This window comes from Lindgomyces ingoldianus (genome assembly GCF_010093535.1).
Source record: "Lindgomyces ingoldianus strain ATCC 200398 unplaced genomic scaffold BDR25scaffold_63, whole genome shotgun sequence".
Taxonomy (NCBI): Eukaryota; Fungi; Ascomycota; class Dothideomycetes; order Pleosporales; family Lindgomycetaceae; genus Lindgomyces; species Lindgomyces ingoldianus.
The window spans coordinates 158,355-185,672 of record NW_022985224.1 but is presented as its reverse complement, the minus strand read 5'-3'; the positions used below and the strand labels follow the sequence as shown (position 1 = coordinate 185,672).

General features: G+C 48.0%; 13 protein-coding genes across 13 annotated transcripts; 6 read left to right on the top strand and 7 right to left on the bottom strand.

The window, feature by feature from the left end:
- Positions 1–74: 74 nt before the first annotated feature.
- Positions 75–462, bottom strand: BDR25DRAFT_246582 (uncharacterized protein; the record flags this gene model as incomplete). The annotated part of the gene is made up of 2 exons (XM_033685934.1): positions 75–281; positions 352–462. Coding segments are annotated over 2 exons (318 nt in total), but the record flags the coding sequence as incomplete, so codon positions are not given.
- A 977-nt stretch (positions 463–1,439) lies between these two features.
- Positions 1,440–2,156, bottom strand: BDR25DRAFT_363166 (uncharacterized protein; the record flags this gene model as incomplete). The annotated part of the gene is made up of 4 exons (XM_033696701.1): positions 1,440–1,769; positions 1,839–1,875; positions 1,918–2,012; positions 2,046–2,156. The coding sequence occupies 4 exons, from the start codon at positions 2,154–2,156 to the stop codon at positions 1,440–1,442; spliced, it is 573 nt and encodes a 190-aa protein (XP_033539922.1).
- A 125-nt stretch (positions 2,157–2,281) lies between these two features.
- BDR25DRAFT_363165 (uncharacterized protein) lies at positions 2,282–3,333 on the bottom strand (the record flags this gene model as incomplete). The annotated part of the gene is made up of 6 exons (XM_033696700.1): positions 2,282–2,405; positions 2,463–2,581; positions 2,649–2,684; positions 2,737–2,854; positions 2,926–3,075; positions 3,107–3,333. 6 exons carry the CDS (start codon positions 3,331–3,333, stop codon positions 2,282–2,284), a joined length of 774 nt encoding a protein of 257 aa, XP_033539921.1.
- Positions 3,334–3,519: 186 nt separating this feature from the next.
- Positions 3,520–7,222, top strand: BDR25DRAFT_363164 (uncharacterized protein; the record flags this gene model as incomplete). The annotated part of the gene is made up of 13 exons (XM_033696699.1): positions 3,520–3,631; positions 3,660–3,747; positions 3,821–3,951; positions 3,993–4,135; positions 4,174–4,192; positions 4,222–4,381; positions 4,410–4,519; positions 4,553–4,602; positions 4,668–5,008; positions 6,681–6,728; positions 6,755–7,027; positions 7,065–7,123; positions 7,152–7,222. The coding sequence occupies 13 exons, from the start codon at positions 3,520–3,522 to the stop codon at positions 7,220–7,222; spliced, it is 1,605 nt and encodes a 534-aa protein (XP_033539920.1).
- Positions 7,223–7,248: 26 nt separating this feature from the next.
- On the bottom strand, positions 7,249–9,210 carry BDR25DRAFT_298608 (uncharacterized protein). Its single transcript, XM_033689085.1, has 7 exons — positions 9,137–9,210; positions 8,611–9,003; positions 8,541–8,560; positions 8,386–8,490; positions 7,956–8,338; positions 7,803–7,898; positions 7,249–7,748 (listed from the first exon to the last, which is right to left on the bottom strand). The coding sequence occupies exons 2-7, from the start codon at positions 8,819–8,821 to the stop codon at positions 7,355–7,357; spliced, it is 1,209 nt and encodes a 402-aa protein (XP_033539919.1). The 5' UTR covers positions 8,822–9,003; positions 9,137–9,210; the 3' UTR covers positions 7,249–7,354.
- A 263-nt stretch (positions 9,211–9,473) lies between these two features.
- On the top strand, positions 9,474–11,697 carry BDR25DRAFT_273681 (MFS general substrate transporter). The gene is made up of 7 exons (XM_033687366.1): positions 9,474–9,799; positions 9,864–10,035; positions 10,082–10,239; positions 10,294–10,344; positions 10,395–10,466; positions 10,518–10,919; positions 10,969–11,697. The coding sequence occupies exons 1-7, from the start codon at positions 9,778–9,780 to the stop codon at positions 11,508–11,510; spliced, it is 1,419 nt and encodes a 472-aa protein (XP_033539918.1). The 5' UTR covers positions 9,474–9,777; the 3' UTR covers positions 11,511–11,697.
- Positions 11,698–13,060: 1,363 nt separating this feature from the next.
- BDR25DRAFT_329913 (uncharacterized protein) lies at positions 13,061–13,821 on the bottom strand (the record flags this gene model as incomplete). The annotated part of the gene is made up of 4 exons (XM_033692485.1): positions 13,061–13,194; positions 13,304–13,417; positions 13,485–13,588; positions 13,667–13,821. The coding sequence occupies 4 exons, from the start codon at positions 13,819–13,821 to the stop codon at positions 13,061–13,063; spliced, it is 507 nt and encodes a 168-aa protein (XP_033539917.1).
- A 413-nt stretch (positions 13,822–14,234) lies between these two features.
- Positions 14,235–19,127, bottom strand: BDR25DRAFT_363160 (uncharacterized protein; the record flags this gene model as incomplete). Its single annotated transcript, XM_033696698.1, has 22 exons — positions 14,235–14,422; positions 14,474–14,556; positions 14,589–14,642; positions 14,701–14,810; positions 14,841–14,922; positions 14,983–15,081; positions 15,156–15,277; positions 15,318–15,517; positions 15,565–15,792; positions 15,827–15,930; positions 15,998–16,122; positions 16,188–16,281; positions 16,309–16,343; positions 16,520–16,587; positions 16,671–16,796; positions 16,827–17,076; positions 17,112–17,236; positions 17,282–17,456; positions 17,491–17,622; positions 18,511–18,619; positions 18,647–18,855; positions 18,954–19,127. The coding sequence occupies 22 exons, from the start codon at positions 19,125–19,127 to the stop codon at positions 14,235–14,237; spliced, it is 2,892 nt and encodes a 963-aa protein (XP_033539916.1).
- A 31-nt stretch (positions 19,128–19,158) lies between these two features.
- On the top strand, positions 19,159–19,766 carry BDR25DRAFT_363159 (uncharacterized protein; the record flags this gene model as incomplete). The annotated part of the gene is made up of 5 exons (XM_033696697.1): positions 19,159–19,230; positions 19,265–19,314; positions 19,351–19,363; positions 19,418–19,611; positions 19,643–19,766. 5 exons carry the CDS (start codon positions 19,159–19,161, stop codon positions 19,764–19,766), a joined length of 453 nt encoding a protein of 150 aa, XP_033539915.1.
- Positions 19,665–21,505, top strand: BDR25DRAFT_307972 (uncharacterized protein). Its single transcript, XM_033690940.1, has 2 exons — positions 19,665–20,351; positions 20,405–21,505. The coding sequence occupies exons 1-2, from the start codon at positions 19,791–19,793 to the stop codon at positions 21,353–21,355; spliced, it is 1,512 nt and encodes a 503-aa protein (XP_033539914.1). The 5' UTR covers positions 19,665–19,790; the 3' UTR covers positions 21,356–21,505.
- Positions 21,506–21,762: 257 nt separating this feature from the next.
- Positions 21,763–23,336, top strand: BDR25DRAFT_385093 (uncharacterized protein; the record flags this gene model as incomplete). The annotated part of the gene is made up of 4 exons (XM_033697913.1): positions 21,763–21,972; positions 22,024–22,355; positions 22,433–22,704; positions 22,763–23,336. The coding sequence occupies 4 exons, from the start codon at positions 21,763–21,765 to the stop codon at positions 23,194–23,196; spliced, it is 1,248 nt and encodes a 415-aa protein (XP_033539913.1). The 3' UTR covers positions 23,197–23,336.
- Positions 23,337–24,321: 985 nt separating this feature from the next.
- Positions 24,322–24,950, top strand: BDR25DRAFT_363155 (uncharacterized protein; the record flags this gene model as incomplete). Its single annotated transcript, XM_033696696.1, has 2 exons — positions 24,322–24,665; positions 24,704–24,950. The coding sequence occupies 2 exons, from the start codon at positions 24,322–24,324 to the stop codon at positions 24,948–24,950; spliced, it is 591 nt and encodes a 196-aa protein (XP_033539912.1).
- Positions 24,951–25,050: 100 nt separating this feature from the next.
- BDR25DRAFT_363154 (uncharacterized protein) lies at positions 25,051–27,211 on the bottom strand (the record flags this gene model as incomplete). Its single annotated transcript, XM_033696695.1, has 8 exons — positions 25,051–25,248; positions 25,310–25,346; positions 25,383–25,397; positions 25,439–25,517; positions 25,557–25,625; positions 25,660–26,620; positions 26,676–26,850; positions 26,922–27,211. 8 exons carry the CDS (start codon positions 27,209–27,211, stop codon positions 25,051–25,053), a joined length of 1,824 nt encoding a protein of 607 aa, XP_033539911.1.
- Positions 27,212–27,318: the final 107 nt, after the last annotated feature.

The following is a 27,318-nucleotide window of genomic DNA, read 5'->3' as shown; positions in this document are numbered from 1 at the left end:
TAGTCACTTTCTCAAAATGCAGCATTGGTCGGAAGTTTCTCCCGGCATCCCACCAGGAAACCATCAGCAAAAACTCAAACTGCAAGAACTTTGTCAGCGTACATGTTCCACAATACACCCATTATCCCATAACGATCCACAGCCTCCCAAGATCCGTAATTCAACCACCCTTGATTTCCCTTGAACAATGTCCGCAGCGGTGTGACATTTTGACTCGCCCAAATCGGACTCAAAATATTCCACGCGGAATCGAACCCTTTTTTCGCCGTCGGATTGTGGTTCTAGATGTCACATAATATTGTTAGCATTTGATGGTGCGGATTGAGGTGGGGTTATGTCTGGCTGGCGTACGATGTAATTCTTATCAATAGATCCAAACGCCGCGGCGATAGTCTTCTGGTAGATAAAAGCGTCAACAAACTTATCGAATCGTGCCTTAGTTTCTGTTTCATTTGGGGCTGGAACGATGGTCTAGCAGGGCTTGGGTTTCGTCGAGCGGCTGAGGAGGACGGCATGGCCGAGGGTGTGGGGAGCTGCAAACGCACCTAATGGAGCGAGCAGCGCCGGTAATAAAATTGTGAGGTGCATGTTGGAAATTTTGCGTAGTCGAAATTTGAGACTGCGTATCAGTGCGAACCCTTAGGTACCGCTCTAAGGAAGACTGCCGCTATATAAGTTCCAAACGCAAAATGCCCGCTCGCCACTCAGGTATGTCTTTGCCCCACTCCTCATATGTATTTCTTACTTCGAATTTTCGATATTGTGCTCAAGAGTCTTGTTGGTTCTAGGATCATCGAAGTTGATTAATCCAGTAAAACGTACCCGATGGCCTCCCCACATTCTCCACTCTGGGAAACCGGGACGGGCGAGCTAAGAATCTTGTGCCTCATTTAGATCCTAAGCAACGTTTTTTTCTGATAGCCAAGCGGGGGAATTGAACATGCTAAGGCGATAAACCTTGTTCCGGCTGATCGAGATCAACTGTCTGCCGTAGGATGTGCGACAACGTTGTGCGGAATGCTGCTGTGGAGTCTTGAGCGGGAACCTATTTTCGAGAAAAAATTCTTTTTCTATACTAAAATGCAGTTGTCTGGAGGGGGGAGTTTCGAGGGCATGATCGAACTTTGCCGCCATCCTACGGTCACGTGATTATGATAGTTGAACGACTTTAGAACATTGAACGAGTCTTACGATAAAAGCTCCGCAAGAACGATTTGACGTGTTATTGGTGAGCGTTTCGACTTGTTTTGCTAAACGATAACTTTCTTACCAGAGCAAGGGCGGGAATACAAATCTTCATCTTATCCTAAATCGACTCTTAATTCTAAACCCGCTTATCTAAAAAACCCTCCGTTTGAGAGGGCCATCTGAAGGAAATTATCCTCGAATTTTATGAAGAACATGATGTGCATCAGGTGGAAGAGGACGATAGAGTCAAACTATTCATTGAAGAATGCAGGGATTAAGATGGCTTCGTATGGCTCGTATTGTTCGAAAGCGAACCTGGAGAAGGCAAAAATAGAGTGGCGCTTTTGTGGTGTGTTGGACTGGAGATATATCTCATGAGCAGAACGTCGAGCTTTCACAATGTGAAATTGGTAAGAAAGCGGCTGGTGCATGATTTGCCGGACAGGTCTCAAAAGAAGAATAACTGCTGGTGACCAAATCGTTGAAAGAGCATGGACCACGGCAGTGGGCAAACACGAGAGGGATTTAGGCGAACCCATATCTGAATTATTAGGATGTTCTCCACTTGAACAGAACCTCATCTCCCAACCAAATTAAACCCACGTTCAGTTATTTATATTGTCTGCTATTGGGCTTCAGTTCTTACAGACACTCTCAAAAAACGGTTTCTCAAAGGCGCCAATTTTCCTACCTGGGCACCTCACCGCAATATGCAAAGAATACATCTACTTATGCTCGCAAGGGCTCGGGCTCGAAGCTTCGAGTGTGTCTCCAAATTTGAAAGGAGCATTGTTCTCAATAACCTCGACTGATATTGAAATATGCTAAGCGCGAACAACCTAGGCAAGGATATTCACGCCAGACATCGTAGCACAAGCCAACAGAGCGATAGTGCCAAGTAAGTTACCAATTCTTGGACGTAGAAATCCCTTGTTGCCTCTTCTTTTTAGTGGAAACGTTCTTCCCATTTCTTAGAACTCCATCTTTTAGCTCTCTGAACTCATTTCCTGGAGCCGACAGCAATTTCTAGGGAGCTGGGCATGCAAATATAGTCGCTCAAGAGGGGATTTCTTTGTTTAATGGCTCTGATGGGCTAGTGAAAATTTGGGTGGCTTTTGGAGTCTTCGCGAATGGGTCTCGATGCTGGTAGCTTTATTTGGTGAACCTTCGATTTATCCGCGCCTTGGTCTTCATGAGAACCCGCTTTAATATTCGTGCTACCATTTTTAGTTAGATCCTCCGCTTCAACCTAGCCATCACATCTTCAAGCTGACCGCGGGAGAGGTTGGGGAAGATGGCCAAAACGGTCCCCGCCGTTCCTCTTTCTCAATGCTTCGTATTGCACTGCAATATTAAGATTTCCGTAAATGGTTGGGTTAAATAAAAAAGTGGCCTGTGGAATTGGAGCTTCGGCAGAGGTTCATCAGGCCTAGTTTCTTTCTTTCTTCTCGCTCTTCAACCTCATGAAGGATCTCTCTCAGTGACTTGTGGTTGGCCTTGCAGTTACGCATATTTCCGCTTATATTCAGAGTTATTTCCCATGAAAACCAAGCTATCGGCAACGTTAAGATAAGCCCCCAAGATAATGGTCGATATCTTGGATTCAGGTTCTGTCTTGGAACCCTTGATGTCCCTCCCCGAATACGAGCTCACCCTTCCCAAATCACTAGGTCCTATCTCACCCGAGGCATATAAGCACCTACTAAAAGCGGCCACGGTTTATGAAATTTGTGCAACTATCCATTACACATTTCAAATACTACAGAGCTTGAGAAGTCCCCAGGGCTCAATGAACCCCTTATCCCGATTGCTATTGGTAAATTTAAAGCCTCAGGTTCGGCCATATTCTTGTTCATCGGGAGCGCACCCGTCCTACGTATGGCAGAGCTACGCGTTGGTTTGCGCCTAATGGGGGCACACTTTCCCGGCTCTCCCCCTCCCATGTACGAGAGTATTCAGCTGGGTTGCAAGCACGAGACTGGGTTTAAATTTCATGCCCGAATTCCACGGACGCATATGCAAGAGATATTTCAGCAGGAAGACTTGGACCATGAAGAACTTGAAAACCGTTGGACGTGGATGGAGGAGGTGTAAGGTGGGTACAGCGAAGCTCGGTAATATGTCTTTACTTATGGCAGTACTCATGCTGTCAATCAAGAGAGATTCAGTATTGAAGGATTGAGGTTTGGGGACTTTGCAACAGTCTTATATATCTATTGACTTTCCTAAATAGAACTATTACATGTTTGAACATATTGTGATCAATAGTACACTATTCCCATTCACCTAACCCATATCTCATCTGTAGCTTGACCACCCGACTAACTCTGTATGAAAACTATTCTACTTATTTCTCAACACATATACCCATCCCTCCTCTCAAACTTGTCCCACTGCCCCTCCCCCGCCGCAACCACTTCACTGTCTTATACGTCCTTGAATGGTTCCGCACATTCTAATGAATTTTGCAGGCTTGGCAAGTGGCATATCAAAAACACTCCAGTCTTATATCACTCTGCCGACCGTATCTGGTACAATACTTAAAACGACCCCAAGTCAGTGGAGGATGTATTTTTCCAACTAATATAGTATTCTCGATGACAGCCTAGCTATGACAGTGTGGCAAGCAGAGTTGTGACAAAATCGAATTGCTCAGGGTTGCTGCAGCCTTGGAATCCATTGGTCAGATGAGCGTACAGCATAATCCGAGCATGAGAAACCTGTATCTCGGTCAAGATGCTCTCCTAATGGGCTCTGAGAGTCGTTGCAAGCATGCCTAACGCGCTGAGGTGCACGATTATAAGCTCGATGGTGGGTTTGGCTCTCGCTCTCACCATTCCGTATTGGCTCACACAAATATAGCGTTGTTGAGGACGTCTGGAGCTCTAAACGGCGGGAGCCCGAGAAGGTGTCGCATCACGTTGATCTTCGAGAATTGGACAAGGCAGTGAGATACGCGATTGTATGGTGAGGTCCTAAACTCAGAATTTGCAAGATGGAAGGGGTGAAATAAGTCGCGTTGTATCTTGTGAGTGGTGTGGGCGACGTGGGATTTTGCAATGCCCTCAGTTGTGCTAATATTTATTAACGCTAGCGATATGGTGTTGAGGAAGCTGCTCGAAGGCTCTTTTGTCGGAAACGCTTTTGCAGTAGAGAGTCTCCGAGTGAGAGTCTCCCCGGGAATCATTGTGCTGTTGTGCGACCGACAGCGCGTGCCACAGATTCAAAGATGCGATCGCGTCACCTGCAAGCTTGCATGTGCTTGTTACCAAGCCCGTCGAAACTATTCAATGTTTTGAGTATTGGAAGCCGCGAAATTTGTTTTGGAGAAGTGTATGCGGCCAGCCGAATTGCAGAGCTTGAGGCATCAAATTCTGCGATAGCACATTAACACATGATTGGATCAAACAAGGTGTTTAGCAATTATCAATTGTTTAATTTCTCGAGTGTAAAGATGGAAATGACAGCGTTGATTTTAGCGTAGCGATGGAAAGACTGATGGTGGGCGGACGGTGAACATCGCAATACCTGTTCAACCTCGTACGCTACTCGCCAAACCACCACCAACAACCACCCGCTATCCCGAGGTCCCGCTAAAATCCACCCCATTCACGTGTCTTTCACGTGCCCTTTTCTACTCACCTGGTACTTCATCCAACGTCACATTATCTTCCCTCACTCAACAATCACACCAATCACACCTTCGCACCGATATCGCTCGGACCCGAACCACATCTCTCCCGCCAAAATTCGCCCTCAATACTTCCCTTTACAGTCAACTCTCGATGGCGCGATACAAACGGGGAGCTAGGATTATATTGTTATATTGAAATATTGTTATAGCAAAATAGTTACATAAGCTAACTATCTAGGGTGCCCTAGACAGCCTGCTTAGATTTCTAAGCCTTTGCTTTAGTATACAGCTACTATAGAGTCTTTATCTGCTAAGGAGTTGTCCTATCTGTATGTTCTTAATATAAGAGTAGTAACGTAAGAGCCTGCTCTGCCTTAGCAGGGGTAGGTATCTGTACAGGAGCCTTTTTATCTTCTAATTTCTCTTTAACTATAGCTAGCAGCTAGCTGTACCTTGTAATAGCGTCTGCTATATTAAAGTTAGATTAATTAGGCTTATTGTTTTTATTAATAGAATTAAGAAAGTTCTTAAGACTTATAGCGTCCTAGATCCTGCTAGCGTGCTGTACCTGTTTGTATAGCTCCTCTAGCTCCTGCTAAGGCTGCTCCTCTAGATTAGGTAGACAGATTAGTTCCTGTGTAGGCTAGATTCTAGCTTAGCAGAAGCAGCAATAGACTGTATTACTACAAAGGTTGTTATACTAGGCTTAAAAGGCCTAGCGTAGGGCATAGTAGAGGTTAACTTTAGTAGCTAGATTAGCGCCTTGCTTGTAGCTAAAGACTATATAGCGTATCTACTGCTTTTTATAGCAGCGCTTAAATTAACTAATTACGCCTTAATTAAGTAGCTAATAGATACTAGTAGAATTTGCTAGTAGCTATTAAATCTAGATATTTAGTAGAGGTAGCATTAGATTAACCTCTAATATATAAGCGCTATAGTTGTCTATAAGCAGTAGAATAGTCCTAGTCCTAATCTACTAATAGAAGGCCTGTAGCTAGTCCTTTATAACTATATAGTTTATCTACGCCTTTAGATTTAATAACTATTAGACATCTAGAGCCTTAAGGTTAACGTGATGTAGGGCATGTGGCTTAGCTGCCTTTCTAATAGCCTAGAGAGTAAAGCGCTAGCTACTAGTAAAGTTATAGCAGCATATAATTAATATCTAGCTCTTGTTCTTCTTCCTACTAGGCTAAGCTCTAGTTAAGAGGCCTAATAACAGCGCCTACTGCTAATATAGGCCTGTCTTGTCTATATTAAATATATCCTTCTCTGCGTACTCTCTACACAGTGTTCTAATAGCCCTTATCTCTTGCTTAGCTTAGGCTGGCACTAAAGCAGCCTTGCTGTAATGCTTATAAAGCTTAATATTATAATGTCGCTTAAAGTTAGTAAGCTAGCCTGCGCTAAACTCTAGTATAGGGAGGTTGACGTAATTAGGTATCTGCGGCTAGATAGCCTTTGCTTTCTTAATAAGGATATTGCTAAAGACATCGCTGCTAGAGCTTTTAAGGTGCTGCTGCTAGTTAAAGAGGATAGCTTCTAGGATAGGCCACTGTGCCTACTATTAACATGAGTGGTTAGTAGCAGAGCTATTAGCACTGTTAAGGTAGCTATATTACTTTAAGAGGGACTTAGATACTATTAACTAATAGATTTAATAGCTGTATTTTTGCTTAAACTAGTTAATTATGTTAATCTGCCTCTAAGAGGGCCCTTAATGTTAATACTATTGTTGCAGAGCACGCTGCTGCTTATTAGTAATTGCTATACATAGCATTTTCTTTTCTTAATATAACAATATTTAATTAAAAAGCCTATGATATAGTAAGTATCGCGAATCGCAAATTTCTAGTGGGAAATTAATTCAGGAGCTGAAACAATATCGCTATATCAAATTATTGTTATATCGCGCATCGCGCCATCGAGAGTTGACTGTACTAGCATCCCCGCATATACGAACCGCGCCTATTTCCCCAATTCCCCCATTTCCTTCAAACCCTCAAACCTCACACAAACTCTGGCAGGGGTCTGCATTTCATCAAATTACATTCAGACCACTTCGAATCCTGCGAATCCTTCGGTGTCCGACGCGCGGCAGATACCGGGGCAGGCCGGGGCTGAAGCCGAGGTCGGGGTTGCAACGCTGTACAGGGCTGTGGTGCGGAAGAAGTGGGTGGTAAGTACCGGCATTGCGGCTCGGTGTTCCAGTGATTTGGGCCGATTGCAATCGATGCAGCCGCAGCGCAGGGAGAGATAGTTCATTCGTGATTAAGGGGGTTAAATTAGGTCGGCGAAGTGAATAGGATTGAAACATTGCATGTAGCACATGTGAGTACAAATGGCTGTGGTAGGAAGGTGACAGCGAAAGCGACAACGACAGCAACAGAGTACTAATGATGAAATAGGTATCTAATTGTTTCCAATCGTCCAGAACTATCTACAGTTTAGATGTCGCCTAGATATCCCAGGTGTTTTATATATACATACAACGGCAGGCATATGCTGGTCAAGATTACGATCCATCCATCAAACCGACCCTGTTTGCTCAATCCTCACAGTCCTCACAATGCCCCTACTATTGCCATGCGCCCCGTTTCTCCTTTCTTCTTCCTCAGTTAAGCGTTCGGAGCTCGCAGTGCCCCAACCATCGTTCATATTCAGGCTGGCCGCAGGACTTGCGCCGCCTTTAACTGTAGTGACGACTTCTTCTCGATTCGGGCTGCTACTGCCGGGGGTTTCGTCGAGCTCGAGGTACTCGCCGTATTCAAAGGTTTTGTTGCGCTGGTAGGAGCGCGTTACGCTGTGTGGTGTGGATTGGGAGTGTGAGCTAGTTAAAGTGGTGTTTTGGCGGCGGCGGCGGAAAAGAGTTGGAAGAGTTGGGAGGCAGGCGCATATTATACCTGTTGTTATCTCGGCGGTACTGTGTACTGTTAGGGGTAGCTTAAGAATAGATAAATGTTAGGGGATGCCTTACGCCCACAGAAGCATGAGAGGGTTATTGTAGGTCAGATCGGCGCTCTTTGCGGCCCTAACACGATATGTAAAGCCGATAGCGCTGAATACAGGCGCTCTGATTCGCGTTAGTCTTTGCTATTTCTGGGAGAATAAGGATATGGGACATGCTCACATGCAACCAATACCAAAGACGGCGCAAACAGCCACTTTCTTCTTCCACGTCATTTTTAAATCCCAAACTGCCCTGACAGGCACCAGCAGAATGAGGGCATCAGTAATTGTATTAAAGAGCCCACTGACTTGAAGGAGAACAGGCGTGTTAATGCACTTCCCGTGGATACTCTTGTCCCAGGTTCTCGGAATAGGATTACACTGAAATATCTTGACCAGAGTGAGGCCCGTATAGAATGCGGCACAGATCGCAATGAACACGTGCACGGATGTCCATAGAGGAGACCAGCGGGACGGAATGAGGAGGCGTAGATACATAAGTAGGATGGCGAGTTTGGTGCAGAAAATGATTGGCCCGTAGATGATTGATTCGATGTAAAAATACTGCTGAGAATGAGCGAATGTAATAGAGCGACTCATGGACGGCTCACGTAGAGGATCTTGGTTATCGTAGGTTTGAGGAGGTTCCACTGATGAACACCGCCATCGGAGTCCATGATATAGGTGATGAGCGCACTGTAGCAGGCAAGCCCGATCTAGTCATTGTTAGACTCTTTCGATTATCGCGACAGTTGATGAAGCATACGAATGACAACGTTACCATCCCTGCGTGAAATTAGTAACTGTCGCCTTTCTTAACCAACCACTGTACTTACAGTCCTCGAGAATCCATTGCCTTGGCATGCGACTCAGTCCCAACCGTATAAAACATCTCATGAAGAACAGGATAGTCGCCACTGTCATGCAGACAGCCTGCGCGGCGACGTTGAACCTCCATAGAGCATTCGGAGGGTCAGTTGGATCGTACTCTTGGCCTGGCGGCGGCGTCATCGCCGGCTTAGGCACAGCTATGGTGCTAGTCGCCATGATGAAGATCACGATGCTCCATACGGGAAGATAGCGTAGCGGCGTGGAGGCACGAGATCGATACAGCAAGAGGGGCGACTACCGACTTACGCCGGACGTGCCTCCTAGTTTAAGATGCGTATGAATTGACACGGCCCCCAGGGCGTTGCCGGGCTGCCATTGGCCTGCAGCGCACTATAAGCCTGGTATCAACTCAGCATGACATTCTCGCGATGGATGGTGCCTGAACTGGTCCTTCGATGTCCGAGAATAGACAGGATCCCTGGGCGAACCTATGTGGCGGTTCGAGAAGGCGAAGGGAACTGACAATCTTACAATATTGCGTGATGGAAGTTGCCATGCATGCAGGAATCTGCAGTAAAACGCACCGAAGTCTGTGCTGGGAGGCCTGTTCCGTACCGAATCGAGGAGGAGCAAGCATCGGACTTATATTCGAGACGATTGCATCCCACCAATGGGCGCGACGAGGCCCAAGCAGCGCGAAACGGCGCCACCGTGCGATGTGGGCGTCGAGCGACGGCGTATGAGAGTCAAACACAGCCCGTATTCTGTTCGGGCCGTGCCACAGATCCTGCATCGCCATTCTGCCGCTAGATTGGGATGCAGGGCATGGTTAAACACAGTATCCAGTCACTCTCACTCGCCCTCGTGTCTCACACCACTGCTCCGGTCGCGTCTGCAGAATCCTTCGTGTTTTTGCGGTGAGAAGGAGGGAGCCGAATCGTGGAAGGTGCCAACGGTTACACTGATCGTGCGCTGTGCCGCACTGTAACGCTGCCGACCCTTTCCGGACTGTCCTCTTCTACCCTTGATCCTCCCATTCAACTCTGGTGCAGCTCCTCTGTTCCTTAAAACTCCTGCGCACCCACGTTTTCATATAGAACACGTGTTGGACGGAGTAGCATCTGGGTAAATTCAGCTGTGTTGACCTCGTGCGACTGTCTACAATTGTCCCGATGGAAGAGAAGAAAGGTGAAGGTACGTACAGCTCGCATGCTGCGAGCTTGAAAACGCTGCTAACGTCAGATTTCTCCACTTGTAGTCAAGACCTCTCTCGCCGGTGAGAACGGCCATACGCAGCGTTTCCTTGAGGATGAACTCGATGGCTCGTCGGCGAGCTTTCGTGGCATCGATGAAGCTGCCTTAGTGAGGAAGATTGACTTGCGGCTGCTGCCCGTCCTCTTCATCGTCTACCTAGCTGCCTTCTTAGACCGGTATGATTCATCCTAAAGCCCGCGAAGCAAGTGCTCACTACATCAGAGTCAACATCTCCAATGCCTTGACCATGGGCTTGCCGAAGGATCTTCACCTAACCAAAGACCAGCCAAACATTGCTCTAACCATGTTCTTCATTCCATATGTTCTCTTCGAGATTCCCTCTAACATTGCGATGAAGAAACTCACTCCTCATGTCTGGTGTATGTCCTCTTGATGAGCATACTGCTTGGCTTTAAAGATCTGACAGTGTCTAGTGTCCGCTTGCACCTGTGTCTTCGGCATTGCCATGTTGGGCCAAGGATTCGGTACGTGTAGGAGAGTCGCCGCTGTGTAGTATGTTCTAACCAACCCATAGTGAAGAACTTCAGTGGCATTCTCGGGACGCGATTCATACTGGGACTTGCCGAGGCTGGCATCTTCCCCGGAAGTGAGTCATTCCGCAAACAGCGTTGAGAATCAGGCCTAACCTATGAACTAGGTTTTTACCTGATCAGCTTCTGGTACAAGCGGGAAGAATCCCAGAAGCGTTTCACATTTTTTTGGTGTTCAGTCCTGATCGCTGGTGCATTTGGCGGTCTTTTAGCGAGCGCAATCGCTAACATGAACGGTGTCGCGGGTTATAAGAACTGGAGATGGATCTTCATTCTTGAAGGCATCGCCACAATAGTTATTGGAGTGTGCTCCTTCTTCTTCATCACCGACTTCCCAGATCAGGCTAAATGGTTGACCGAGGAAGAGCGGGAGTTTGTGAGGCACAGGACAGGCCACGACAAGACACCGCATCGGCCCATTGACATGAAAGACATTGGTTGGTTCTTCACCGACCTGAAAAGAATCCTGGGTGCTTTCATGTATTGGGGCATCGTGGTTCCAATCTACGGTGAGGACGCATCAGCACTAACGTTGTGGGACGGTACTAACAGAGACAGCTTACTCCTACTTTGCACCAACCATTATTAAAACGCTCGGCTACTCGGTTGTGCAGACGCAACTGCGATCTGTCATCCCATTCGCTGCAGCATTGGTTGGATGCATTATCGTTGCCTACCTATCGGACAAGATTGGGATGCGCTTTCCATTCGTGGCGTTCGGACTCGCTCTCGCAATCGTTGGTCTTGGTATACTCATGAACGTACACCATCACTTCTCCGTCCAGTTCGGCGCACTCTGCCTCGTTGCCATGGGAGCTTTCATCGCCGGTATTGCTATTGTTTGCTGGTATGTCATGAATCTTCATGGCCATCTTGAGCGAAGCATTGGTACTGCATGGATGATCAGCTTCGGAAACACGGGAGGAATTCTCGCGACATTCACCTTCCTCGCTGCCGATGCCCCGTATTACAAGAAAGGATACTCCATCTGTATGGGCTCGATCTGTCTGTCCGCCGCGTCCACTGCCTGCTATGCCTTACTTATCTTGAGGGAGCGAAGGAGTAGTAGGGCCGTCGCTGGAGTTTCATATTCTCTGTAGAATTGCAGCTCTCGATCGGACCTGAGAATTGCGAATTGCGGAGCGAACGTGAACCCGGCGAGTGTCTAGTTGACATAGATTACTTACACTGCGAGCGACCCGGCGTCCATTGATGCATACCGCAACGCACGCAGCGAACTGGATGGGAAAAGTATTGCCACTTTCATCTCTTAGCGTATGGAGAAATAGAGCACTTTAATACAAATCTGTAAATCCCTTGAGTGTGCAATGTTAGTAAAAATCCGGGCAGGTTATCATTGCGTGCAGTGGTGTAGAAGATCACGATGTTCAGCGCAGTTAGGTATGCCCACGCATGTGACCAGATGTAAATTGCCACTGGGGCTTTCGATAGTTGCGATGTTTGTCCTAGGGAAATATTTGTTCCGCAACATCCCCGCCACAGGAGCACGTGGAGTAACTGCAAAGAATCCATCGTGTCACTTGTCACAACATACGCAAGGAGTCGGCGGTCGAGGTGCGTGTTAGACTGTAGACCGCGGAAGTTAGAACGGCGAGCCCACGCTACATGCGTTAGTAGGATGTGTTCCACGGACACGGGATTGAGGGAATCGAATTGAAGTGCAGCCAACCAGCCGGCAAGGACGGAAGCACGAGACCTGACTGTTGGTAATTTGTTCAACCGAACAATTGAGACATGAAGTGCTGGCTAGCTACACAGCATGAACGATGAGATGAGGTTAAGAGAGATTGTCGCGACGAGTGTGAAGTGGAGATTAGGAGGCGGAGTGAGAGCCATCTATGCCTGAGAGGGAAGGTGGGGCCGCCCTCAAGGGAGATCGCAACCAAGATACGGAGACCGAGAGCACGCCACAATTTCATTCAATTGTTGAACCCCTAGAATTCAGAGTTCACCATCAACATCCTAAATTTGTGTCTTAATTGATAATGGCTGAAGTATCACATTCTCGGGACAGACGTTGGACATGAAATGACTGACTGAAGATCTTCCTTACATACTATCTCTAGCTCTTTATTTGGTCTAGTGCTTTCGATGCTAGGGCGCTGGGGTAGGACTCCACAGCGATCGAATTTGTATTTCTGTATATAAGTTCCTTAGGCGTGGATACCTAGTTCTCTACCACCAGCAGTCGGTCTCGAATAATTCGTGAAGTAGAGATATCACGTGTTTACATTTGGCTAATGCTCGAGTGGGTTAGATGGGTTGGGTAGAAAAAGGCGTTGTTAGTGATAGTGACGTGTAACAACGTAGGCGTACTGGCTCACACTTACCACTAAGTCGTCGGCCGTTCTACACCGCTTCAGCTGCCATGATCGACTTTACAGAAGCCCGATCAGGAACACCAAAGAACCCGCCGCCACAATGGCACTCTCAGCAGATGATCTTGGCATTTGGCGCATCACTCTACTCTTCAACTTCACGCCTACAGCTCTGGCACACACACTGCAAATTCGACTTCGCAGTCCGTTTTCTTGCAAGCCCAAGCACGCTTAGGTCTTAGCTCTCATTCAATCCTTCCTCATCACTATCTTTCTCTGTATGTACAGTATCCTCCCCTAAGGATTTTCCTTCAAGTGGTAGCATTCACAAGCGGCCAGTTAATCCCCTTATCCTTCGCACCTGTATTTCCCAGTCCCGCGCAACTATACAAACCAACGGGATTGTTGGCCGTGGCTTTCATGTACTGGAGATCGATGCATTCTTCTGCATTGGATATCAGCCGAAGAACTCATTACTCTGGGATATTCCCACTATAGTAAAGTGCGGTAGAGGATGATAGGGGGAGGAGAGAAGAAGGGAGAAGGTAGCTTACGCGGCGAGGAAGCTGTCAGCGCAATTCGTCCGTCGGCCATGACGTTCCACTGCTGGCCGGGCTCGGCAGCGGCGCACTCTTTTAGGGAGAGGGCGCCCATGTCTTTCCAGTTGCCTATTCGAATATCATCAGACTCCGCTATTGACAACTTCTCGTAAGGTTTGTGGTGCGAGATGCGTACTTTTAGCCCCAGCGTCTAGACACAGTGTAGTGTTTGCCAGAATGATCGTCGTGTTGCCCTCTTTGAGATACCACTGTTGCTCAGGCTTGTTGTTAAGTGTTTGCCTATAAATGCAAAATAGTCGGGGTTAGCGTTTTCTATTCAAATAAAGCGTGCAGTGTGGGGAGGGCGGCGAGACTAACACGACCATAGTGCTTCCGGCCTTTGGAGGTGCTTTCGGTACCATAACATATTTCGCGTCCACCATCGAAGTGACGTAGACCTTGCGGTAGCCTTCAGGAACCTGAGCCAGGCCTGTCGCGGCGAGCGCGAGCATGAGGATAGATGTCGCCAGCATCTCGATTGTTCGTTTCGATTTTCCTTCTTACTTTCAATTGATGGCAATGTATTCGATTCACTTTCAACGTTGAACGTACGGGGCGTAAATGCGGATTGTTAGTTAGCCAAGAGACAGCGGGGTGGCCTTTTATACACCTGCAGATTTACTGTAAATCCAGTCCAAGTTCCTAGAATAGCTTGTTTGCTTTTGGGGAGGAGGCCAATATGCTCCCGTCGTCGTTCCGGGTATCAATATACTGTATATATCTCACTCTGATCAGCAGCAACTCCCCGATAAATTAACAGCCCTTCGAACTGAAGGGAGCTTTTCATTTCTCGGCAGTGTGTACAATATGCCATAACAAAACCAATTCGTTAGTAATATATTAAATTGATGGAGACAGCCATGGGTGAGTGCTCAGAGGCCGGCAGTTATTCAAGAAACCGGGCACCAATGAAGTTGAGAATAGTTTTGATCGCCTCCTTCTTATATTGTCGTTGGTTAATTCGTGGTGATCTGGGTAGATGGGATAAAGTCGCTAGCTCCGCGTTGATGTTCCCTGTACTGTGGATGGAGGCTTTGGGGGCGGGTAAATCCTGACATAATTGTAAGGACGGGGCTCCGCACGACTCCGTCGTCACAACCAAAAAGGTACTAATAATCAATCCACAGTTGATTCGCGTGCGGAATAGTATATATGCCTTACAATAATAAATCCCGAGCAACGCGACGGAATGTGTGCAGGATTCAACCCTGCCAAGAGGATGCATGCTCTATAGTATCACGTGATAGTTTCCTTGAAAATAAATACATCGGGGGCACGCAATCCTTCATGGACACTGCAATCAGAAAAGTATAGTGTGCGGTGCACATATGAATAAAATGCAGCCTGAGTACCGGGCAATGGTTCGAGAAAGTGAGCGATGCGTATTCCAGCGAGGAGAATTGTTTGCAGTTATGGACCTAATATGACTAACGACTGGGACAAATGGATTAACCTCCAAAAACTAATCGCGCAGCAGCTATTACTAGAAGACGAACCAGTTAAACCAACTGCCAATCCGGCGCAACCAACCCATCAGATATGGACACAAGGAGCCTATCTGACTAGAACGCTGACTATAGCCAATGGAAACACAACATTACAGAATACAAGACCCGGCGCAAATGTCTAGTTACAATGAACCCAGAGATCTCTCGTACAGTTGCACTCCGACACTACTTCCTAATCGAAGATCAAAACGACGTCTCGGCAAACATATAGCGCTCAAACGCCAACTAGCGCCAACCACCGCCAATCGCAAGAGGATAGATACTAGTAGAGCAATACCGATCTCTGCAGAAGAGACCACGCAAGGACTTTGATGCCTGGATGGACGGCTGGCTGCATACCGTCGGAGAGTGCAGAAAAGCGAACATTCCAGATGTATAGAGTACCTGCGCGCAAACCGACTTTCTTCGTACGATCAAGCCTCTAGCACCTGAGTTTGCATCCAACACAATGCTCTAGAGACAGGCGGCGGCGGCGGCAGCGGCAGCGGCGAGAGAGGCAGAGCACCTCGACACCTCTTGATTTTGATGATGGCGAGCTCGGTGAGTCGTGAGTCCATTCTGCTCCTTTGTATGCTCAGCGCGGAACGTAGCAGCGCTGGCCAGTAGGGTAGAGTTGAAGGAGGCCGATGCCAATGCGATGAAATGAGCGCGGCGAGCGTAGCTGAGGCAGACGTCGATTAATCTGCTTTTTTATTTTGGTTTCAACACAGATTTGGCTGTAGTTGAGCGCTGGAGCTACATCATGCTTCTGCTCGTGTATTTTGACCTGAGATTTGCCCAAGGTCTTATATTCTGTAATGTCGTGTTTCCATTGATTACAGTCAGCGTTATAGCCAGATAGGCTCTGTGTGTCCATTTCTGATGGTTTGGTTGCGCCAGATTGGTGGTCGTCGCATGTTGGTTTAACTGGTTCGTCTCCTAGTATCTTCACTTCAGCTACCGAGAGGTCTGGGTTGCAGTAGCCACAGACAAACTGCTGCTGCGCGATTAGCTTTTAGAGGTAGATCCATTTGTCCCAGTCGCTGGTCGTATCGAGTATGATTATAGTCTTTGAGACTAACAGATCGGTGGAGTCTGTCATGTCGATGTCGTAGTTGGTCAAAGGTCACGACAGTTATGTCTATTAGAAGCAGCAATTGACTGCAATTGGTAGACAGATTGGTCCTTGCAGTGCTCGACTGAAAGCTTTGGTATCGCACCCAGGAGACCGCAGAGGTCGCGATTGATGCGACGAGTGAGGCAGAGACTTTGAGTCGCCTCTTTGGACTGCAAGGTCAAGATTGGTGACCGATTGGTCTTAAAAGATACATAAAGTGCTGCAAAAGAGCGACTTTGAGGTGGTAGAGAAGTGGTGAAGAGGTCACAATCGTATGCAGGGCGTCAAAAGAGCTCTCCCTGGCATAGGTTTGAAAATAGCTCAATTGGCTAGCATGTAATTGCCGGGTTCATAACTGCGAAGCTTGTCGGGACACTAGAGGCACGAGGAACTGGATTGATTGCTAAAGGAGGATAACTAAGGGTCTATATAGTACTGAGTGAGCCTGTCATGTGACCTAAGGCTATCGCTAGCTTAGGTAGCAGCAGGTGAGAGCAGTGTCAGGTGATTAGGGCTTGGAGAGCTCCGTAACTGCAAGAAAATACACTTATAGGCGGAAATGGAAACATTGGCATCCCCACAGGCGAGCGGTGTGATCGGTGTCGAGACATAGATAATGGGAATAAGATAGAAATCTCACAGGACGGCCCAAACTGATATAAGTTTACTTACCCATCTACCTGTTCGAAGAGATAATCGACTGCCTAACGCTAAACACCGAAGATGCGAAACCCAAGACCCCAGTCAAAATGCAATGAGCTGCCCACTATCCGTGAGATGCGTGTGTCGGGGAATGTTATGTGATTGACTTTGATCGTCATCTCTGTAAAAGTAACTGCAAAGGCTCCAGTCGTTTCGTTTCAGATCCCGAGACCGGCAGAGGCCCAACTAGGCTTTTCCTGGTATTTCTTCACTTCCTTGTCACCCCATCCAGAGAACCAGGCACCTAGGAAATATATAACTCCGATGAAAAACAGAGGGCCTATGGAGACTGCGCCCATGATTGAGGATACCTTCATGAATATCCAGAAACCGCGAGCGCAGACACCGATAAGGACGTAAAGGGGGTATTTGATGTCACAGCCAGGCTGTTTTCCAAACGTCCAGGGAAGAATACCCAGGGACTGGCTACGTAGTGCATGGGTTAAATGATGAACACCGTGGTAAGAGACGCGCCGCTGTTCTTCAAGTCGATCCATGAAGTGGGAAATTTGAAGATAAGCAGCGCGCTGGTTGTGTACCATTGAAGCGGCCATTCGATGTTCCACAAGAGCGGACTAAAGGCTACGGAAAGTATTAACGTATACTGAAAGCATAGTAATAGGGGACGCTGTCCGGGCAATATTGGCTTTTCCAGGGCAGCTGAGGGAAAATATGCTAACCGCTTCCTGCTGCAGGTAGAATATGTAACGGATGGAAGCCCACAGACATCAGGATTTCCAGTGATGTCGCACTGAGGAGTTTGGACGGGCGTAGCTACAACCAGGGCTTCCAACGGGCCGTACTACGGTCCGTACAAAGTGAACCGTAACGGTCACGTGTTCAGTACGAACGTACCGAGTTCGTGAGCCGTACCGTACGTTTAATGATGCCCTAGGTACGGTACGTAGTACAGATCGTATTACCTTTTTGGGAAGTTTGTATAGGGGTTCTAGAGGGGTATAAGGGCTCTGGCGAGCAGGAGGCCTACAGACGCTTAAATCTCTTTCTAAGGGTTTTAATCTATCCATCTGTCTGTCGTCTTAAAAATGCCTGTTACAGACCATTTTCTATTGCAGAGTTATCTATCCACGCCTCTTACAGCTATAGTGTTTAATAGAATGTAACTATTACTATTAGTAGTGTTTTTAAAGCGTTACTAGCGGCAATAGGGTTTTGTTCTTATGGAAAGAGTGAATTAAAACAGCCTTATAGGCAGTAATAGTTACTGCTAAGTTAATTAATAGTAAAGTTACTGTTTAGTGCAGTTACTGCAGCAACTAGTGTTACTAAAGGCTCTAGAGGGCTTAATTTTAACATAATCTTGCTAATATGCTCTTCACACAATATCTAAGGCCCCCAGGTTTCAGCTAGAGGCTGCAAGTCTAGATATTGTCCTAAAACTTATAAGAATAGAAAAACTAGAGGATAAGGCCTTAATTATAAGAGCTTCTAGAGGCAGCCTTTAACTTCTTAAGCTAACAAGAGCTTGCAAGGTGTTAAACTAGCTGCAAGCTTTAAGTGCAAGGAGTTACTTTACTATTCTGTACTAACAATAGATAGTATAGGCAGTTACTGCAGTAACTATAGCCTCATTAACTGTACAGTAACAGAAGGTAATTTACTTTTGTTCTAACTGCTAAGAGATTGTTACTATTAGTAACAGTAGAAGCAGTACTACATTCTATTAAACACTATGCTTACAGCCTTACAGGCCTTATCTAGTCCTATCTGCTCTTGTTACTAGAGAGAACTAGTTAATTAGACCTTAATCTTACATCTCTAGAGACCCATAGTCTTAGCTGTTTTAACTAGAGTACGGCGTACTTTAATCAAATCGTACTACTCGTACAGATCACGTGAGCCGTAACAGTTACGATACGTACATCTACCTCTCCTCCTCCCTGTCGTACGAACGTACACAAAATCTCACCCGTACAGGCCTCAAAATCGCCCAATCGTACAGTACTACGCCTCGTTGGAAGCCCTGGCTACAACAAGAGGTGATTGTAATTGGAAGGAGTGAGGGTGCCAAGCGTGCTGGCTGAATGAAATTCATCCTGAAAAGATTGTAGAGTCTGTTCCTGATTGCGGCCTGTGGATGAGGCATCCACACGAAGAAGTCTCATTTCAATATTCATCCTTGGCTTCTCAAACTTCAGCTGAACGACCGGAATCTGGAATGGCTTTGCATCACGCGGTTTCTGGCGACAATGAAGGGTGTCAGCGTACAGCATAAGGACTTGCAGCAGGGTTCTGTTCAGGGGAAGCAAGAGCAAGTTGATAGGCCCGTTTCCAGGACATTAAAGCTCAAATGGGGGACCAGCTGTATTGCTGCCGGAGTGAGAAGGAGCGCCCTGGCTGAGGGCTGTGGAAACACAAAACCGGGACAGGGTCCTAAGCCCCTTGAGCTATTGCTGACGAATGATCGAAATGGCGCTGAGAGGCTAGAATGATGCCAAAGGCCGACAGCCATGAACCCACAACCATTGGAGGACACTCCGGTCATGCAAAGCTATGAGTCGGAATATGCCGAATTCTCCGGAGTTCTACGTGGCGCCCCTCCTATCCAATTCGATGTCATTTGATGGATGGTTGAGTTCTGTCCGTCAGGTGGCGCTCTTAGATGAGGCAGACGGCGAATACTGGGAATCAGGGTTACTGTGGACATGATTTCTTACCCTCTGACAGACAGTCAGTGCAGGCCATCGCGTTCGATTACACCTTTCTACCCCTAGGTAGCTTTTGAAGGCAAGAACGGTCCAGTGGGCATTTCAAGAAGTGCTCTCCGGAGAAGAGGAGGCTGTGAGCAGAGCCTTGGCGGAGAGTCGAAGGTATCTATGGATGGCTCAGCCGCAACCAGCCCATGGAATCAATGCTTGTCAGACGGCCATGAAATATCTTTGGCCCCCAGGGCTGGCTACTTGGCGGAGGGACGAAAATCAAGTCGTGGGCTCTGGGTGAGGGGTCAACAGGGCGTCGATGACTAAGCCGGGCTTTGCATCCATCGGACCTTCCAGGATTAGCAGTGACGTCTGAAACCCACCAAGGCCAGGTACCAGCACAGCCATCATGGCCTTCAACAACACCATGGATCACGGCTAAGTCACCTTAACTTCTCCCACGATATCTCGCAACCATGATCGGGACCTCCGTTCCCGAATACATCTTCATCCGCATCAGCACCTTTGCCCTCCGCGCCATCACCCCGCTCAGCGTCTTCTACGTCGCCTTCTCCATCGCGGACCCGCCGTCTTCTTCCCTGAGAAAGGCTGCGCTTGCGTGGGCCACGGTCGAAGCAGGCTTCTATCTACTTGTTTTCTTTCCCCGGAAACGGCAGCTGCAAAGCCCGGCACAGCATCCGCTACCGCTCGATCGGGAAGAGAGGCAGGAGCTATGGAGCAAATGTGCAGGGAACATACCTGAGCCAGAGGCATATTTGAGCAAGTGGTTTCTCGGGGCGAAGGCGCAGGAAATTGCGAGGGGTAACGTGAGGGAATGGCTGAGGTGGGCTATGTTTGGTAAGGGCGATGCAGACGGGAAGTTGGCTGAAGAGGATGAGGAGGAGCTGGAGGGGTATGTGGACGGCGTTGAGGTGGTGATGGGTAGGAAGCTTGACGCCGGAATGGGGAGTGCGAAGAGCTTGAGGTTGACAGTCGATGAGGTGAAGATGCTGCATCGTCCATTTTTGTGGTATATGGCAAGTTGATTGCTCCTTCGCTTTTCTTTACCGCGCTAATTTGGCCCTTCAAGATTGTGGGACTCGTGGATACACTTACGGCAGGCTATCTCTGGTACAACGGCTTCAAGCTTCACCGAACCCCAATGCGTCAATGGCTCGGCGTATTTCCTTGGAGACTCTGCTGTCTCTTTACATCACGTATTTCCCCAGCTTCTAATCTGAACTACTGGTCCCGCCCACACACGTCTAAGACTCGCCTACCAGTGCTCTTCATCCATGGCATAAGCATGGGCCTATATTCATACGCCCAATTCCTCGCCGAAATAACAAAGCACGACCCGTTGGGACCAGAAGACGGTGAAATTGGTATCATCGCAATCGAAATCTTGCCCATTAGCTTCCGCATCACGTCGCCTGTTCTTGCTAAGCAAGAAATGGTCCGCCAGATCTCTGACATCATTCACGCACATGGGTGGGACAAATTCGTTCTAGCATCACACTCGTATGGCTCGGTGATTACGACGCATCTCCTCCAGACTCCTCATGTCGCGAGAATGATCGGCCCGGTTGTGTTTATTGATCCCGTCACCTTCATGCTCCAACTCCCGGACGTAGCTTACAATTTCACTGCTCGTCCGCCCCGCGGCGCGAATGAGCACCAACTCTACTACTTTGCTAGCACGGATATGATGGTCGCCCATACCCTCGCGCGAAACTTCTTCTGGTCAGAGAATATTCTCTGGAAAGAGGACGTCGCGGGCAGAGATGTTACTGTCAGTCTAGGAGGAAGAGACCTAATCGTGGACACTGAGATTGTGGGAAAGTATCTCGCGGGAGTTGGATGGGAGAGTGAGGACCAAGAGTGGAAGAAGAGAGATTGGACAGGGTCTGGGTTGGATTTACTCTGGTTTCCGACATGCGATCATGCTCAGGTATTTGAGCGGAAGGAAGGCAGGAAGAGGTTGGGGGATGTTGTGAGAGCGTATGCCGAGAGGAGGGAAGTTGGTGATGAGCTTCCTTGAAACCTGGCTAAGGCACGCGCGACAATAAATCTCCACTGCTTATTGGTGCGTGGAGGTATATTCTTCATTCCGGTCATTGGGAATAGAAGGCGTTGCAGGGAATTCTAGCCTTTCATTTGAAGCGTCGAATGCATCTTGGTTTTACTTTCATTTCGCTCCACATTTTCTACTCTGACACTGCGTCTCTTTCTTATCTCTACTCGATCACATGTGACACACATTCACTCCTCTCAACACGCCGCGAAGCTCAAAAATAGCCTTATTTCTCTCACCGCCACTGCAGGCACTGGCCAGGATAAGTAGATCGCCCCCCATCGCCAACAACAAACGCCGCAACTCGCCGTGCCTTAACCCTCACGTCTACGTCTGCATCTCCATCTACAACATCCCCAGAACACATCTCCATCATGGCCCGTCTCAGCGCCGCAAATAAATCCTCACCACCAGAGACCCCTAAGTCGACAAGATCAAACCGTCTCACCAAGATCTTCAATATCCCACGTCTGGCCAGTTTGGGCAATCTGAACATCCCGACTTCAGCGTCACGTGCGAGCTCTGGGAAAAATACGCCGTGCCCGAGGATGGGTGCGGGGAGTTTGAAGCCTGGGTTCGATAAGGTTGGCGTTTTCCCCTGGGAGCGAAGTGCGAATTCTGACGAGGTGGGATAGGATGGCGAAGATGGTGGCAGCGGGAGTTTGAGGATGGCAAGTGGATTTTCTGCTGTCACGACTTTAGCGTCGGCTTCGAATTCGCCGGGAGGAATGGAGGGATGTAAATATGAGGGAGAGCGGGAGAGTATGCGTTGGCTGGATATCGGGATGTCTAGTTCTGGTGTCTTAAATGCGGGTGCTGGGCCTGAACTTAAGGTCCAGGCCACGGAGCAAGAGTTAGCTAATAAGGATGTCAATACGGAACATCAGGACGACACGAGCACGGGTATCACAGCAGTTTACCACAGCGAATACCCGATCCTCAATTTCGGCAACTGTGGAAATGAAGAGTAAGTCCTTCTGTCCCGTTCCCTCCTATTTCTCTCCATCACACCTAACCCAACCGCACAACCCTGACCAAGGTCAGGTCCTCGCTACACAAAAACACAATCCTCGACACCGCGTTCCCCAAACCCCCGGCAACCACCTCTTCTCGCCGCGCCGTCAGCATCCCCATCACTCCAACCGGAACAATAACCCTAGGTGCACCTAGCCAACTAGGATCTCCGACGGGCATGCAGATGCAGCGACTTCCGACGATTGAGGGGTTAAGGGAATATGTTTTTAAAAAGGTTACGCAAGCTATGGAGAGGCATGTTGAAGGATTCCATGGTGGAGACGGTGGGAGGGGGGAGAAAGGTTCGCGAAGTCCTTGTTCAGTTCAGGACACATTCTGGGGAAGCTAATCGTGGATCAGACAAACCGGCAACAGTCTGGACCGTCGCTCTAACCACGCCCCATCCACAAACCATCGCGATCGGCCCCTACACCATCGTTAAGCCCGACTTTGTCGTCAGCGTCACTATTGTCCTCTACAGCACTCTGCTCTTTATCACAGCCCTCGACGGACCAAAATGCTTGCTTCTCATGCTATGGCGTTTCGCTGTTGTACTGGCCGGGTATGCAGCAGTTGCGCATAAATTCGGCTGGGATGAGGTTGAGGGAGGGGATTTTTTGCTTGAGCCGGCTGGATACCTCGTCGCGGTTCTGGGGCAGATGGCTGTTGTTGGTGCGGGAAGGGTTGGAGGTTGGTTGGGGTCAGTTGCGAAGGCCGGGGTTGATGGGTTTGGCGAAGGTTATGATGGTGAGAGCGAGAGGGAGAGGAAGAAGAAGACAGAGGAACGGGTATGATTTCAATGGCGGTGTGGTGGGCGTCGTGGTAAAGCTTTAATCGTTTGGGAGAAGTCAGACTCTCCTGGCTGGAGACTTGGCTCTAGCCTCGTCATTAGGCGCTGTTTTACCTGGCTGACGGCTTGTGCGGCGGAACTGGACAATGAGTGTCAAATGTCGTAAGACCTGTGGCAGTGAACCATCCGGCGGACTTTTCATTGGGATATATGCACATTAATCATAAAATGAAAAGGCGAGAGGATATGCAACAAATCCTTAAATAACCAGATAGAAGTGACTAACATCCTCAGAATTATGTCATTTATGCACTCCATCCGACCGCGGATACGGTACTTGGACTCAGCGGTGAATGAATGAGCTGTCATTGTCTTGCAGTTTTGAGATTAAGTGCTTTCTCGCACGTTCTCACCGACCACAGGCATTCCGCCCCAAATCTTTCATTCCCTTGTCTGTAAATGCGACCAAATCATATAACTAAAGAATAATCTCCTTGCTGTCTCCCTAATCTTGTAGGGGTCTCTCCCCTAGATTCCTTCAACTGTATAAAAACAACTCCACTTCTAGCACTAGAGCCTTGCTTACAAACTTCTTTGCCTGACTCTTTGGCTCCAAGCTCACCGACCCCTCCTTCATAATTCAGAAAACCTCCCCATACCGCAGATTCTGCTACGCAATTAATGCTGCGGCACACTAACCCGCCATGGTGATTTCTCAGGTGAGTCGCATATTGATAGCGGACTTTTTATTGAGGGTGAAGATGAGGTTCTTCTTATTCCCAGGTCTGACCGTCTGAATGTAATGCTCGCGAGGTTTCGGCACCATAAGTTACTTGGCTCTACAGCATCTCCCATTGCGATGACGATAGCAATTTAGACAACGACAAATTCTCCAATTCAATGGAGCGGGGACATTTGAGCAGGTTATTCACCCAAATGGCAACCTCTAACACCGGGAAAACCCAGTGTCACAACCGATGAATAACCCTTCGACTCTATTGCCGTAAGGAGTCCTCAGTCTCGTTCTAACTGGATCTGAGGTGGCGAATGAGGACCCTTGATAATTTCCACTGCGAGGGACCCTCGACAGTAAGCCGATATCTCTATAAACGCTCTTGCTAGCACTATCATGATTGGACTAGTCGACACCGTTATCTTCGTTATGCTGGTTCTCTATATCTGCACCTTGGGATTTAGAGACTTCAAGCGTGGCATTCAGCCCGCCATGTCAAATCTACAGCCAGTCTCCTGGTTCTGGTGTTCTTCAAACTCTGACCGTCGCTTGTTTACCGGCCACCTTTCTAGCGCTCCGATTCAGGGTCCTATAGAGAGCTATGAGGTGTTTTGTGGTTGGATTTCGTCCCAAAAAGGTATTCTTAATCTCTGGCACATGTATACGTCCATCTTGGCGGATGAATTTTCGATGCAGTTCATAGGTGTGTTGGTTGCAAAGAAGGTATGGCATGATGATATGTACGGTACCATGACTAGATGTTCCACTCTGTTTAAAGGACAACGGCAATCCTTGATGAGAATTCATGCCATTACCTATTTAGTTTCAACCCTAATACGTTGCGGTTTCTGAAGGAATTTCTATGTTCCGCTGTCCAGGCCATGCATGGGGAGCCTCATGGTTGGCATACAGTTTGGATCGCAGAGACTATACTGGTTGATGCGCGCGTTTGTTTCAAAGAGGTCGAGACACTATGCTCTGACATCACCGTGCTTGATACTGCGAAGACGGCCGTCCGGGTATAGGAATTTGAGAAGGATAAGTCGTGAGAGAAAGTAGATTAAGTGTAGCTGATATTCTAGGCTCGAGCTAAAGGGCCTTACAAATTACAAGACGATCAGCGAATTAGCGGTTTTGTGCACAAAATGTCGCATCAAGTGGATTTACATTTAGTGGGAGGCTTTCTTTGTTCAGATTTGAACGCGCAGCTACACATGCGGATGCATATATATCCCCAAAACCTCCTCTGAAAGCCTTCGTATGTAGACATCTTCGCATGAACCACCTCTCTTTATCCCCAATTACCGATCCCCAACTCTGATTCTACAGTTCTAAAGGCTGCATATGTAACTATAACGTAGCAACGTTAGGGGTATTAGAATACACCTATTGTTCGGGCAGGCAAGCAGCGCTCATTCATGCTGGGAAAAGGGTCGGGATAAGTCCGTTAAACTCACATCGATGCCGATATTCTAATGCATTTCATGGTATCATTACCAGCTAAAACTGAGACCGGTGATCCCAGATCTTTTCTGGCCGGCCCGTGATTACTTTAGAGTGCTGAAGCTGGAAGTGCGGTCCATATTCTGAAGCTCAGGCGCACCCAACCCGAACAGAGGGGGAAGTCTTACGGGAGTGCACCATTGTTTCAACCCCATCGCTTTGAGATGGCGTCAGTCTGGAGAAATTTGGAGGAAAAACTGCAGGTAGGTGTTGTTTCAATGGCGTGCTTACCTTTCATGGCCTTCACTCTATCCATTTCGAAACCGGGAGGGAGTGGGGAAATTTCGTGAGGATTAGAAACCGCCGACATGGGGACGCGGTGGCGGAAAGGCGTATTATGGTTGAAACCGATGTGACCCACTTCACTTGTCTGATGCATCGAACTTGGAGTAGAGAACGCGATATAGGGAACGTCTCTCAATTCGCCCTTCGGCGGCCTTGGTTTATACGCTCCCGTGCGTTTCAGATGATGGGTGACAGATCCATTGTCGGCAAGGTGAAGGTGCTGTTGAAAACTAGGCTCATAGATTTGGGAAGCGCTAGCGGTATCGGGCTTGACGGTATGGTTATCAGCGATAGACTGAACACTCTCGCTAGCCTCGTTGTCTTCGAGCTTCACATTACGAACAGAGGCCAGGTCGGGGTTGAGTTGTGCGATGCTGTTGTCCGTGACATTTAGGTTACTCCCGCTTGGACGATCAGGAGCGACCCTATTGCCAGATTGCACGAAGCCATCCTCCGTAACTACAATACATTCGTTAGCAAGCATGTGACGAAGCAGCAGAGACTGTAAGGCCTCACCCTCTGGGCATTCCCTTGCGAAATTAATCTCGATCGTTCGACCATGCAATGTCTTCCCGTCACCCCATCCTTTGGCACGCTGGGCAGCAGACGCGGACGCTGTCATGATAAAGCCATAGCCCAGAGGTTTCTTAGTCTCAGGCTTGTAGTATCGAGTGTAGTCGATGACTTCAAATCTGAAGAAGAAGTTTCGCACCTCATCTTCCTTAGCGTGAAAGTGCAAGTTTGAGATGCAAAGCACTCGAGCGCGTGGGTCAGAGGGATCGCGAGGGACCGTCGGCTCGATGGAGTTCTTGCTTGCAGTTGCATACGAAGAGACACCAACACGTTTATTAACGGAGCCCTGATCAATCGATGGTGAAGCGAGCAAAAAATTAGCTTGCTTGTTCTCCTATTTCATTATGAGCATACAAGACATTAGAAAAGAGCGAGAAGAACTGTCTCACAACTCCCAAGAAAACGTCGTGGTTGCTTGACGGATTTGATGACTTCACACACCGGTCGCAATTGAGGTTGGGAAGCATTTCATACCGGTCTTCAGGTGGTGAAGTTGAATCAACGAACGGTGAGCGTAACTCTTTGCTTTGAAAGTGGCTGGTCGCAGGTAAATGAGGCATTTTGCTGTCCGTTCTGGGTGTTGCGCTGCCTAGAAGCAAAGAAAGAAAAGATAAGATTTTGCTGGCACAAGAAACTCAAGCTTAATCCCAGTTGCCGTCAAGAGCAGAGAGAGGATTGAAAAGAGGCGAGAGGGGAGAAGGGAGACGAGGGGGTGTGAGAGGGTGGGATTTAAATTTGCCCCAGAACTGACGTCAGGGTCAACACTACATGCCAATTTGACCCGGATGTGATTTGCAGGTATCACGTTAATACCACGTGAGCACTCTCGTTCGTAATCACCACGAAATGAGTTCAAGGCATGAGAGCGAGAGAGTGAAAGTGAGAATGATTGCCTCCGTTCGTAGGTGAATTGGCTAAGGAGCATTTAGTTGAGGATAATTCAAAATAAGAATAAGCAATGTCAGGCCAAAACATTAATAGAGAGCAAATACGTAATGTGTGACGAAATTACGACGAGGAGGCAAGTTTTTG

What these genes read in the sequence shown, in the direction of transcription:
- BDR25DRAFT_298608 (XM_033689085.1), bottom strand. Translation starts at nt 8,821, where the DNA reads ATGGCGACTAGCACCATAGCTGTGCCTAAGCCGGCGATGACGCCGCCG. An exon ending in GCAATGGATTCTCGAGGACT is followed by an intron (nt 8,561 to 8,610) that starts GTAAGTACAGTG and finishes AATTTCACGCAG; the next exon opens with GGATGGTAACGTTGTCATTC. An exon ending in CCTCTCATGCTTCTGTGGGC is followed by an intron (nt 7,749 to 7,802) that starts GTAAGGCATCCC and finishes AACAGTACACAG; the next exon opens with TACCGCCGAGATAACAACAG.
- BDR25DRAFT_307972 (XM_033690940.1), top strand. Translation starts at nt 19,791, where the DNA reads ATGATCGGGACCTCCGTTCCCGAATACATCTTCATCCGCATCAGCACC. An exon ending in GTCCATTTTTGTGGTATATG is followed by an intron (nt 20,352 to 20,404) that starts GCAAGTTGATTG and finishes TGGCCCTTCAAG; the next exon opens with ATTGTGGGACTCGTGGATAC.
- BDR25DRAFT_273681 (XM_033687366.1), top strand. Translation starts at nt 9,778, where the DNA reads ATGGAAGAGAAGAAAGGTGAAG. An exon ending in CTAGCTGCCTTCTTAGACCG is followed by an intron (nt 10,036 to 10,081) that starts GTATGATTCATC and finishes TCACTACATCAG; the next exon opens with AGTCAACATCTCCAATGCCT. An exon ending in CATCGTGGTTCCAATCTACG is followed by an intron (nt 10,920 to 10,968) that starts GTGAGGACGCAT and finishes TAACAGAGACAG; the next exon opens with CTTACTCCTACTTTGCACCA.